At 44.9% G+C, this 12,481-nt stretch overlaps 1 protein-coding gene across 1 annotated transcript in view; it reads right to left on the bottom strand.

Moving 5' to 3' along the window:
• HS3ST3A1 (heparan sulfate-glucosamine 3-sulfotransferase 3A1) overlaps positions 1 to 12,275 on the bottom strand; it is a 92,503-nt gene extending 80,228 nt beyond the window's left edge. The window contains exon 1 of the mRNA XM_058559682.1: positions 10,774 to 12,275. Coding sequence (XP_058415665.1) covers positions 10,774 to 11,369 — 596 coding nt within the window. The 5' untranslated portion in view covers positions 11,370 to 12,275. The remainder of the gene's footprint in view (positions 1 to 10,773) is intronic.
• Positions 12,276 to 12,481: the final 206 nt, after the last annotated feature.

The raw sequence follows: 12,481 nt of genomic DNA, 5'->3' as shown, positions 1-12,481 counted from the left end.
ACTTCATCCCTGCAGTGTTTTCCTACTGCCAGGACTTTTCAAAACCTCTCGTTGGAGCAAACATGGCTTCAGTTAAGAAAGGTGATGAGGGGAACGGTTAGCTCTGGGAATGTAACTTCAGTTGCTGCTTAATCTAGTTTCCTTTTTAAATACCTGAACTTCTTAATGAGAATCTGCAAAGATTTATGACCGTAACAAACACATTGTTTTTGACTTTGTCATTCAAACCAGCCTGGCAACTTTGATATTTCCAATTGAAAGGAGAGATCTAATCCAAGTAAGAACTCTGAAAAAGGGAAAAGGCATTTTATTCCCATAATGTGATTGATTACTTCCTACCCTGAACACTCAAGAGAGAAAAAGCAAACTTCTTCCTGTGTGTACTTGGATTTCTCCCACTAACGTTGTACAAGAAGGCAACGACCATAACATACAAATTTCATACAAGGATCCATAGGCTAATAATGACAGCCGGGTTCCAAAATCTAGACACATCCAAATATTGGGGAAAACACCTGACATGGAAACCAGAAATTTAAAGATGAATTGACCGCTGACTCAATTCAATTCACTGCTTTAATTCACCCACTCTAGGAGGAGAAAAAATAATGCTACATCTTGTTCCCTTCTGTGGAACATTTTTGTTACTGTTGCAAACCCTCCAAAACAAAATTTACATCATTTGGAGCATGCAATTGTTTCCCAGTTGTATTCTCCAGAATCATACCCTGGGAATTAGAAGGCTGAGTTCTTGTCTTTTAGCTTAACCTTGGGCAAGGCATCTCGGTTTCTTCATAAGCAAAAGACAATCTTTATCTCTAAGATATCTTCTAACTCCAACATCCTTTACAGTTATGATTCTGTCTGGCTAGAGCCAAAGGAAATTCAAATCAACAGCCATGTCTTATGTGGCAATGAAATGACCATTATAGTAAAGGGCTTGGCACTAATAACGACCAGCTTGCAAGAAATTAATTAGATGAAAATTAATAATAATAATAGTGAAGATAGACCGGATAGTGCTTGGGGGTGACAACTGGGCTGTGCCCTGATTGGGAGTATTAATAAATCTAGAGAATGAAAAAAGGAGTGTCAATCAAAAGATGCAAATACAGTAAAGAGTGAGAAAGATGGACTTTGGCAATGACTCAGCCATGTCAGGGGGAGTGCCCAGCTGGCGGATTCCTTGTCAAAAGGGAGCTTGGCACTAATAATGGGCCAACTCACCTTGGCCCAATGCCAGGAGCAGTGAGCAGTCTTCTGATTGCATTTCTGACAATATTTTGGCTTTCCCATTCAGCAGTTTAGAAGGAGGAATCTTGCTCATTTGGACCACTAATAGTTAAGAGTTTTTTTCATGGTTCTTGCTATTTTTTAATGGATAGGAGAGAAAAATCAATTGAATGACTCAGTGTTTCACATACGCTCTATAGGATGAATTCTGTGATCAGATTACTTCTAAAAAAATAAAAGAGAAGTTGATAAAAAACAGAAGCAGCTTTACTTATTCCCTATAGGCACACAGACTCACAAGGATATTTAAACACCTTTAGAAATTCATTTTTTCAACGATATGTTGATATGTTGCCCAGTTTTCTAACTAAAGGTCCAAGACCAGAAACAAACATGTCCAATCACATGGGGCAATCTTTCAGTCCCCACAATCTCTGAGCCACTGATGGCTTGCTGTTTGGGCAGGAACCACACATGGGCAATTCTATCTGAGAACGTGACAGAATATCCTAGTGGTGAAGTGTTGGCGTGCTGGAGGCGGGTGGACCTGGGTCCAGCACCAGTTCTACCCTTTCCTTGGCTATAGGACCTTGGACAAGTTACTTGACCTTTCTGAGTCTCTGTTTCCTGATCTATAGAGGGCAGAAAGTGATAGAACCTACCTAAGAATATTAATCTCATTAATAAAATATCCAGACTACATGCAGCAGGTCATTCAGCATCATCCAGCACATAGTGAGGGGTCACCAAAAGTATTATTACCTTATGTCTAAAATGATAGATAGATCCTCTAGACAGAAAACCAATAAGGAAACATCGGACTTGAACTATACTTTAGACCAGATGGACGTAACACACATACGCAGAACATTCCATCCAATAGCAGCAGAATACACATTCTTCTCAAAATACACAGAACATTCTTCAACGTAGATCATACACTGGGCCACAAAACAGGTAGTAACAAATTTAAGAAGACTGAAATCATATCAAGTATCTTTTCCAACCACAGTGCTAGGACACTAGAAATCAGTAAAGAGAAGAAACCGGAAAATTCACAAACCAATAAATCAAAAAAGAAATCAGAAAGGAAATGAAAAAATATCTTGAAACAAATGAAAATGGAAACACAACATACCAAAACTTATAAGATGCATCAAAAGCAGTTGTAAGAGGGAAGTTTACAGTGACAAATGCCTACATTAAGAAAAAAGAAAGATCTCAAATGAACAAACCTAACTTTACATCTCAAGGAACTAGAAAAAGAACAATATAAGCCCAAAGTTAGTAGAAAGAAGAAAATAACAAATATCAGAGCAGAAATAAATGAAACAGAGACTAAACGGATAGATTTCATCAAATGTACATTTCAGGGTTCAAATATTTTGCTGTCTTAAAAAAGCTTCAAAATACATGAAGAAAAGTTTATAGCAACTAAGATGGAAAAATGCCAAACAACAGGTAGGGAATGGTATTAAATCACAGAAATTATTTTTTCTACATGAGCATTAGTAGACTGTTTCATGCTTTGCATGAAACAGGTTTATAAAACGGATCAAAAAAGATAAGTGAATCAACCATTAGGAGGAAATGCTGTTAACTTTGAGTCTCAACATGTAGCCAGTGTTGTTTTGTTTTGCTTAAGTGAAAATGTAATATGGATAAGTCTATTTTTACAGTTGTTAAAAATATCAAAGGAAATGTTTTGAGGCAGATTTTCATTACTCTACTAAACCAGAATTTCAGATGCACAACTGTGTGTTTAAAAACAGAAGCAGAAAATGCCAGCACGCCACCTAGACAGGAACTCTGAGTCTGATAACCCTGGCATCCCAGGCTTAACAGTCCCAGCAGGAAGACCCACCCAGGACACCAGGTCCCGGTCCTCCAGTGCTCTGAAGGCAGATTTTCTCTCTTCCTCCCTCGTCGTTGAACACCGCGATTGTTCTGGGTCTGTTTTGCTCCCATGGCTTGTCCTCATAAGCCATAGCGTTTAAACCAAAAGTCAAAGCCCCAGGGCAGATAGAATATTTAAGCTGGCGCAGAAAATCTGGACTGTGTAGCCATCTTGGCCATACGAAGTGTCCACAGCCATGGCCCCATATCTTTACCCAGAAACCAGCTTCCCAACCCCTGACAACTGTTCTTCCGCTGTTTGTAGTAAAAAAGCCAGGTGCCCAAGTCTGATTTCCCTCTCACCCCTGCTTCACTTCTTCGTGTTCTCAAAAACCTGTCATTTACATCCAAGTTTTTGCTCTCCAGCACAAGAAGGATTCAGTTAAGGGCGAGCAATGTTTGCTACCTTCCTCACTTTACATTTGCCAGCCGTAACAGAGAGAAAGAAAGAAAAATGAAACGGTCTCTGTGCTTGTTTCAAGGACAAGAGAGTAGGAGGGGAGCCATGAGCCAATTTTATTATGAAATAAGCTGAGGGAAAGTCAGCATGTCTGGAAGCAACAGGTGCTGGCAGCGGAGGGGAAGCTGGCAGGCCTGGGCCGGGGGCCTTCGGAAGGAAAGGAAAGAAGCAACGTGGGCTGAGAGGGAGCTGGCGCAGAGGAGCGTTTCAGTACGAGCCCTCATCCCTCGACGCCGTGAGGCATCTCCTGCCTTCATAGTCGATGTTGCGGCTTTTCCTTTTGTTGTGGAAGAATTTTAGATATTAAAATTGTAAAAAAAAAAGTACAGAGAATTCTCATATACCCCTTCACCCAGATTCCCCCAAGGTTATCATCTTAGATAACCCTAGTATAATGATCAAAACCAAGAAATTGAGCTTGGTATATAACACTATTAACTAAACTACACACATAATTCACATTTCCCCAGCTTTTCCATGAATGCCCTTGTTCTGTTCCAGGATCCAGTCAAGGGTACCACACTGCTTTTACTCATTAGTGACCAGTCCCTTCTCTCTACTTTCATCTAGGACAGTTTATCCATCTTACTTTGTTTTTATGATCTTGACGTTTTTGAACAACATTGGGAGGTATTTTGTAGCTGCTCTCTATTTGGGTTGCTCTAACATTTTCTCAGGATGAGACTGGGGTGTGGATTTGGGGGTAGAACACCCCACAAGTGAAGTGCCCCCCTCACTGCCTTACACCAGAGGGCACATAATCTCCACATGTTAACCTTTCCACTTGGTTACAGTGGGGTCTGCCAGGGGCCTCCACTGTAAAGGTCCTATTTTTCCTTTTCCTCCCGTCTTACTTTTAACCTGATCACCACCCTGTTCCCCCAAGCCTCCCTGGCACTGGACTGCAGTCCCAGGAGGGCCTCTCCTGTTGGAACTCTGGAAGCACCTTCCTGTGAAACTGTCCCAGGCGGGCAGGATCTTCAATAGTGTGTCTCTGGTGCACTGAGGGTTAAACAGGCTTCTGTGTGCTGCCTGTTCCGAATCAGGGGACCCTCCTCCAGAGCCTGTACACAGGACACAGGGGAAGGAAAGAGGCTGCAGTACTGACGTTGAAATAAAATCATCTGGAAGTATTTTCATTTGAAGCCGGCTTTCAGAAACAGAGGCAAAACACACTAACAAAACTAATCTGGGGCATATGGCATTCCTTTCAGTCATGTGCATTTCTAATATAAATCTCCTAATCATTTATATCTTGTTTCTCAGGTTTATTGTGAAGGCAAGTCTCTTTTATTTCTCTCCAAAGAATAAACGCCCTGCTTAAAAGAAGTGAGCTCAGGCAGAGAGGCAAAGTGCAGCTCAGCCAGGCTCAGCAGATCATACTTTCTATGAGTGCTACCTAACACGACTTTTCCTCCCCTTTTTTAAATTGAGACTGCAAATATACTGATTATGATGGGGTTTTCAAAGTTCAGCCGTTCGGGTTCCTTGCTGATTCTCCTTCCCACTAGGTGGCGCTACGCGTCACATTCAAAGTGGGCTGTTCTCAAGAGTCAGGGCGTAGCATTTTTTTTTTAACCTTCGCAAGAAGATCACACGTCTAACGCTAAGTACTAAACTTCATTCTTAATAAACATTTCCCCTTTTCTTTTCTACATTTACTGTCATCTGACAACTTCTGAAACAGGGTCAAATCTGAACTTCGGGAATACAGTCCTCAAGTGACCATAGGACACGTAAATGTTAGAGCCTGACAGTCACGACCACATGAGCAATGCAAAAAGTCAGGAGTTGCATCATGGGAGGCAAGCGACTAGGAAGATGCTACAATTCACTAACTCAGCATTTCCTCAATTTCTAAGTTCTGGTTTCACATAAGTTTATTTATTAACTATATCAATATCCCACACAGAGATTTTTAAACTGTATCAAATTAGCAAAAGTTTTAAAGCCCTGGCAAGCATTTTTAAGACATTCTTATAAATGCAAAGACTAGGGAGCTAAAATATTACTTAGGTGCAATTTCCTCTGATTATATATTAAAGGCATATATTTTAATAAGAAACCTCATTTTCACAATTGTAACTCATCGCTTAAGCAGAAACAAATTTTCAAAAATCTAAGAGTCTAATACCATCAGGAAACATGCCAAGAAACGACACTCTTTATCAGCCAAGTTACTATTACTTGGTGAAGGAAGATGTCCCCCTGTGGAGAAGTGCTAAGTATAGAAAGTTCCCGACCAGGCCCAGCAATTCGACTGATGTTAATTGCAATTTGCAGTTGTCCAAATGCATCCCTTAGAGATATGAGGCCTTTCGTTGTTTATGTCAAGTCGGTTTGTTTGCTCTGCAACACTCTTCTCACGATGTGAGCATCTGGTCTGTGTAAGGTTAGCTCCTGTTGTCATTAATTGCACAGGCTTATTTCATTCCCATGACCCCTCCAAAATACAAATTTGGCACATATTCTTTCCCGGCCAATCAACAGACTTATTTATATGAGACAAAAATTTTGGCCAGAGTGTTTTCTTTTTTATAGGGAGGGCAGGAGATTACCATATTGTGGGGGATTTTCACTCATAGATGGCTATGCATTTCACGTAAAATATATCAGCACATTATAAATCTCATCATTATAAAGGAATATTCACTCACAAGAGCTGTTCCAATTCCAGGCTATACCAAATGCGGTTGTTGTTGTTGCTGTTGTTAATGCCTGGACTCAAGAGTCCCAAAGCCTGTTCCATACCCTGGGTGTCTGATATTACTCAGAAGTTCCCCCAACCACTTAACAACTTTCCTCTTATAAATTCCATCACTTTCCCCACCTACTGGGTGTCTGCTCTTGCACACACATGCGTGTGGGTGTGCACATGTGCACGTACACACAGGCACTCAGCTATTTGACTTGGATTGCTAGAGCAGTCTACTGGGGGGATAAGCCCAGAGCTCAGACATTCAGGGAACAAAATGACAGCACTGTGGCTTTTTTAAGGGACTACTTGCAACCTCTCAGTGAATGGAGAGTGTCCAGTCACTGAGACCTCCTGGGAAGTACACGTATGAAAGAAATTGTCCCCTCTCCCCCTGTAGACACGTACCCTAGACTGAGTCCAAAGCAACTTCTTCCCACTTTCCTCCCACCCCTCGTCCCTTCCCAATGTCCTTAACTCTGCTGTAAGGACAGAGGAGCCTTTCTGGACTCCAGTCCATATGACCTTGCATGGGTGGCCAGACTCTGCAGCTCCCTTGGCTCGAATTTCATTTCCAACCCTTCAGGCAGAAGGGCCTTGTGGCTCAGGAGGGTGGGAAACGGCACAGGGACGTACTCTGCAGCTGCTCCCAGCTGCTCCGAAATGCCGGTGTCTCCTGATAGGAACCGAAAGTTCCTCTGTTCGGTTTGCCTCTCTGGGGGACTTGAAAAACAGGCGATGGTCACTAGAGGCCAGAAAACTTCAAATTCTGATGAAGTCAGGGGAGAACTAACTCCTAAACTCCAAGTTGAGTAATCTTTGATCTTCCTGGGTGCTGTAGAGTAAAATAATTTAAGTGATATTGAGCTCTGCTAAAATTGTCCAGGCTTACTAAAGAAAACGAATCAAGCATAGAAAGTAGATGTGCTAGTATAAGAGACTGGATGATGAATACTTACTATCTTGTCCCAAAATACAGGATTAAAGTATTACAAAAACCAAACATTTATATACACACACATATATATACACACACATATATAAATACATATATAAATGCACACATATCTTTACTTTATAAATAGGTATCTTTTGTTTTAGGAGGAAAAAAAACCACACCTTCTAGTTGGCACAGATATACACAGGCAGAGAGGGGCCTTTTTATTAAATTCTAAGCTCACCTGCTCTCGAACTACAGTGGAGGCATTTGATTTTGACTTCTAGAAAGGATCCCAAAGTTTTGAAGCTAATGAAACAATTCCCTGCTTTCCTTTAAGAAACCACCACACGTACGATGGAAATGGAGACTATTCATCGCAAAGGACTGCTTTCCCATGACATGCAAGCCACAGACATTTGTTGTGCTGATACCACGGCTGCTAAATTAAGTCGTGGAATGTTTTTTAAACTCCATCAGGGCGGCGTTCCACACCCAGAAGACTCCACCGAAGCATCCTAAATTATCATTAACAAATTTCCTGGCATTTTAAAATTTGCCTTTGTTTTACTTATTTTAGAGTAATATTAGACATCTTAAATCAATAGGGACAATTTCCTTCATAGAGATTTTGATAAATTCATTTTCTTTGCCTTTACTGCTACAAATTTGTTCAACCGCAGAAACTGTCAATTACACCATTCTTGGGATGCATTTTATAAATCACTTTATTATTTTCCTAGTGAGAGAAATTTATTGAAACATCCTAGTAACAGGCATTTCTAACTCTCAAACTCATTCTCCAAGGGATTTTCTTCCAACTTCCTAATAGCAAGATTACTTTCTTTGTCAGGACAGTAGGGGGCGCTGCCACAACAAACTATTATGGCAAACAGAGAGATTTCGTCGGGCAAAAGAACAGGACTAGACATTTATGATTCTCTCATGTCAGTGAGCATCTTAAAAATATTATAAAGATTTTTCTCTTCCATAATTTACTTCTGGGTGCAAATACTGGGATTTTTTTCCTGTTCGTGTATGTGTGTGTGTGTGTGTGTGTGTGTGTGTGTGTGTGGTCATAAGTGTGTGGCAGAAATCCTATATTACAAATTTGGGGCTGACTCAAGAAGGTCTAACCGAATCCCTTACTCTAAAATACTGGACAAATACAAGCAGCTAAAATGCACTTAATAGTTAAGTGGCATTCTGTGTGGGAGAGGTTTTTTTCAGTTTTCAGTCATTCTCACACACATCAAACTCCAAGTTCAGAGCCAAGATGAAAGTGAACTGTGGCAAAATTTCATTAAATAATCACATAATCCAGGCTCCATAAATTGGATTTTTTTTTAATAAGGGTTTTCTATGTAATTGAGTTAAACTTAAATTTACGCATCCAATAAAAAACCATTGCAAATGGTAAAACAAAGACATTGCCCCAACACTTAGAAAATTAAATTCACCAAACCATGAAGTCTACTGTGCAATGATTTTTGTAACCGCCATAAATTGCTTTATGGAAGTCCTTTGCTGGAGTAAACAATCCAGGGAGAGATTTACTTTACAGCGTGCATCCAGTTTCTAAACGAGAGAATGGCCCAAAAGTTTATGACTCTTTCTTTTCTCTTTTCTTTTCTTTCTTTCTTTTTCTTTTTTTTAATACTTGTGTTTCTAGTTACCTCGAAACCTTCCTTCTCTTACATGAGCTCAGAAAGGTCCACGGAAAATAAGACCCAGGTCTGTAGATATACTGTGCCCTCAAATACTCATTTCTGGAATAAGAAGAAACAATCCCACTTTGTGGAAAGAAAATCTATATGGCAAAACGAAAATAAAGAGTTTTAGTACTAAATATTTCACCATATTTAATTGCACCTCAGAGCCCAACATTGTCTTAGATGTTTTGGGCAGCCAGCTTGAAATGTGTTCACTTATAGCACCGTACCAGGCCGAATTCAACGCAAACTGCTCTAGATAAGAGTTTTAGGGAGGGGTCTTTAATCACTTCTTTTTTGTGTCCTTGATGGAAAAAACAGAGCTGCCTTTGTGCTAAAAAGAAGGACCTGTTGTTTCCAGATTCAACAGGTCATTTTTATAAGAACTTCCCAGAGGATACAACATAAATGACAGAAACACAAGGGAATTTTTTAAGTGGCTGATGATTTTAAATGATATATATTCTATATTAAGGGAAGGTTGTTTGTTTTTCTTTCCCACAAATGGAAAGTTACTGTTTTAAAAGAGTTTCATGTTGGAATTTGACTTTTAGGACGAAATGTTTTCTCATGAGTTACGTTACTGTGAATTTGGCTCCTGAAATTAATCTGAGGGTGTGCTTGACCTCTCAAGTAAATAAACTTGTCAAAGCACGTCCATTTCTGTTTCGGGGATGAATGGTTAATTTAGTGGGCTTTTGAAATACATCTAAATGGTGTTGTAACTTTTGTAATATTATTTCACTTAAAACAACAAGGAGAATGCATATTTAATGAACAAGACAAAACTTTATAAAATGGAAAATTCTGGCAACATGATTTTTCCTTGTTCTTGGAGAAAAGAAAAAAGGCAAATGATATATGACAAACAAAATCCAGGTGACGCTAGGATTTATTAGAGTTTGGCTGATTCTATTATTAAAGGTGGTCTGAATTTGAGAAGACTGGCAAATTCAAAATTAAGATCTAAATCAGACTTGTTTCCTAACAGTATTAGGAGGGAGTTTTTTACAATGTAACCAGTGTCCCTATTTATTTTTTTCCGTTTTTCTTCCTTTAAAAAAAAAATTGGCTACCTCACTTGTAAAGAGAATTGTTTGAAGATCTTTAGAAGTTTCTGCCAGGCCAGAGACAAAAGGTACTCTTCCCTATAAATAAACAAAGCACTTTACAAAACTCACTCCTGGCCCCAAACAAAAGTTATTACCAAGGAAGCCTTCTTTCAAACACGGTGACTGGTTGCCGGCACTTGCTTGGACATATATTTCCCCACTGGTTCTTGACACTTTTACTAAGTCTCTATATCACTTACCACCTAGGACAATTATCTGGCAGAGGGTCAAGGTAAATAAATACCTGATGGCAAAGACTGCATTAACCACAGGGAGTTGCCCAGAAGATCAAGGAGACATGAAAACAGGCTTCCTTGGGAGAGGGATCGACTAGGTTACAAACCTAAGAATTGAACAGGTTTCTAACTTAGGAGGTACTTTTTTTTTTTTCTTTGGCTAACCACATGAATACTTTCACAGAGCAGGAGAAAAAGACGAGAGCGGCCATGCGGGGGAAAGGGAATCCCAAGGACTAAAGAAAAAATTAAGGCCACAGTTTCCACCCCACTCCTTCCCTCAACATCCACTTCCCTGGAAGGAGAAGGCACGGCGGGGCATGAGACCCCTAAACTTGAGGACAACTACTGACGACCTTTGGCCTTCTGCATGAAATGCGGCGGGAGGTGAACTGGGGGTCATCACCGGCTCTCTCAAGCCCACCTCCGACCTAACCCGCCCCCACCGCCCCTGCGCTCTGGCTGCCCCGCCTGCGCCCCGCGCCAGCTCACCGGTACCAGGTGAGGCCCTTGTGGTAGCTGCGGTCGAAGAAGTGGGGCTCGGCGCCCACGGCGCGCACGTCGGGGTGCACGCGCAGGAACTCCAGCAGCGCCCGCGTGCCGCCCTTCTTCACGCCGATGATGATGGCCTGCGGCAGCTGCTTGCTGCCTTCGTCCAGCAGCAGGGCCAGGGTCCCCGGCGGGGCCTCGGCCACGCTGCTCCCGGCCCCGGAGCCGCCGGGACCCCCGGCCAGGCCGGGGGTCTCTTCCCAGGCGGCCTCCTCGCCGTCGCCGCGGGGCGCGGGCGGCCGGCGCCTCCGCCACTGCTGCAGCTGCAGGAGGCGCTTTCTCTGCGCCGCCGCGGGCCACACCGCCAGCTCCCTCGGGCCTCCGGCCAGGACGCCCCGACCCGGGGTCCCCGCCTCCTCGCCGCCGCCGGACAGCCCCACGACGGGGCCCGACAGGGTCTGGCAGCGCTCGGCCAGGCAGTAGAAAACGTAAAGGGATGTGAGCAGGGAGCAGAGCATCAGCAAGAACTTCCGGAAGATGCTGCGGGACAGAGGCTCGGCCGAGGTGGGGTGGGCGCCGGCCGGGCCCGGAGGGGCCATCCTAGCCGGAGGCGACGTCGGGCAGCGCGCGGGCCATGCTAGGCTCTGCCAGGTGCCCTGACATCCTCCAGGAGGGCCTGCGCGCTGGACGGAGGCCACATCGCCCGTGCGTGCCTGCGGCCGTGCGAGCTGCCCAGGGAGGCGGCAGCCGGGGCTCCCAGAAAAGACGGAGCCCCCGGAGCCCCGCGCGGGATCCCTGCCTCCGGTCGAGGGGGCGGGAAGGGGGACGTGGTGCCGTGCTTAAGAAACCATCGTCTTAGAGTCGCCCAAGTCCTGAGTCTTGGGGGAGTGCTTGGCGCCCCAGTTCCCTGAGAGTCCCCGGAATGGGGGTCTTCGCGGCGGTGGCGAAGGCGAGCGTCTCAGTCCCGGCCGCAGCGGCCTCTCGGCGCCGATCTCCGCTCAGCGATCGTGCATCCCTCGCTCGGTCCCGGGGAGGGGACGCGCGGCTCCGGGGCTGCTGAGCTCCGTGCGCTCCAGACAGCGGCCAGAGGCAGTGCTTCCCTGTTTCCTCCGTCCCTCTGCCAGCCTGCGCGCAACCTCGGGCCCTGGGATGAGGTCCCCCCGAGTCCCTCTGCCCCAACGGGAGCCTCTTCGTGCGCGCCCGGCTGCTCCAAACTGCTCCCGGGCCCCACCTGTGAGCGGCGTGCCGGAGCCGGGCTGCGGGGGACCTGTCAGCGGCCGCGGCCACTGTGCTCGCAGGCGCTCCCCTGCCGCCTCCGGGGCCGTCGCCTCCGCCACACGTGGGGCGCCAAGGGCAGCAAACTTGGCGGTGACGTCAACGGCCCGGGCCGCACCAGCCCCGGGAGGAGCGCTGCTGGGCAGGCGGGCTGGGATGGAGAAAAGGTGGCGTGGACCCCGCAGCGGCGGCCCAATGACATCGGAGAGGGCGGGGGCGACAGGGGCGACGCCCCTTCCCCACTCCGCCCTCTCCCCCCAACAGTCCCGCGGGCAGCCTCGCCCCCTCTGAGCCGAGCTGCGGGCTGCGGCGGCTCCCGTGTTTGTCTGACTGACAGCAAGGGCGGCCGGATCCCCGGGGGCCTGACTTCCACCCACTCACTTGATTAGGGGCTTCCAAACCTCTCCTGCTCCGCTCAGCTCTTCGCAGCCCTGAC

The sequence above is a fragment of the Diceros bicornis genome, chromosome 18 (assembly GCF_020826845.1).
Source record: "Diceros bicornis minor isolate mBicDic1 chromosome 18, mDicBic1.mat.cur, whole genome shotgun sequence".
Lineage (NCBI taxonomy): Eukaryota > Metazoa > Chordata > Mammalia > Perissodactyla > Rhinocerotidae > Diceros > Diceros bicornis.
Note: the sequence above shows the minus strand (reverse complement) of the source record. Positions and strands in the feature narration are given on the sequence as shown.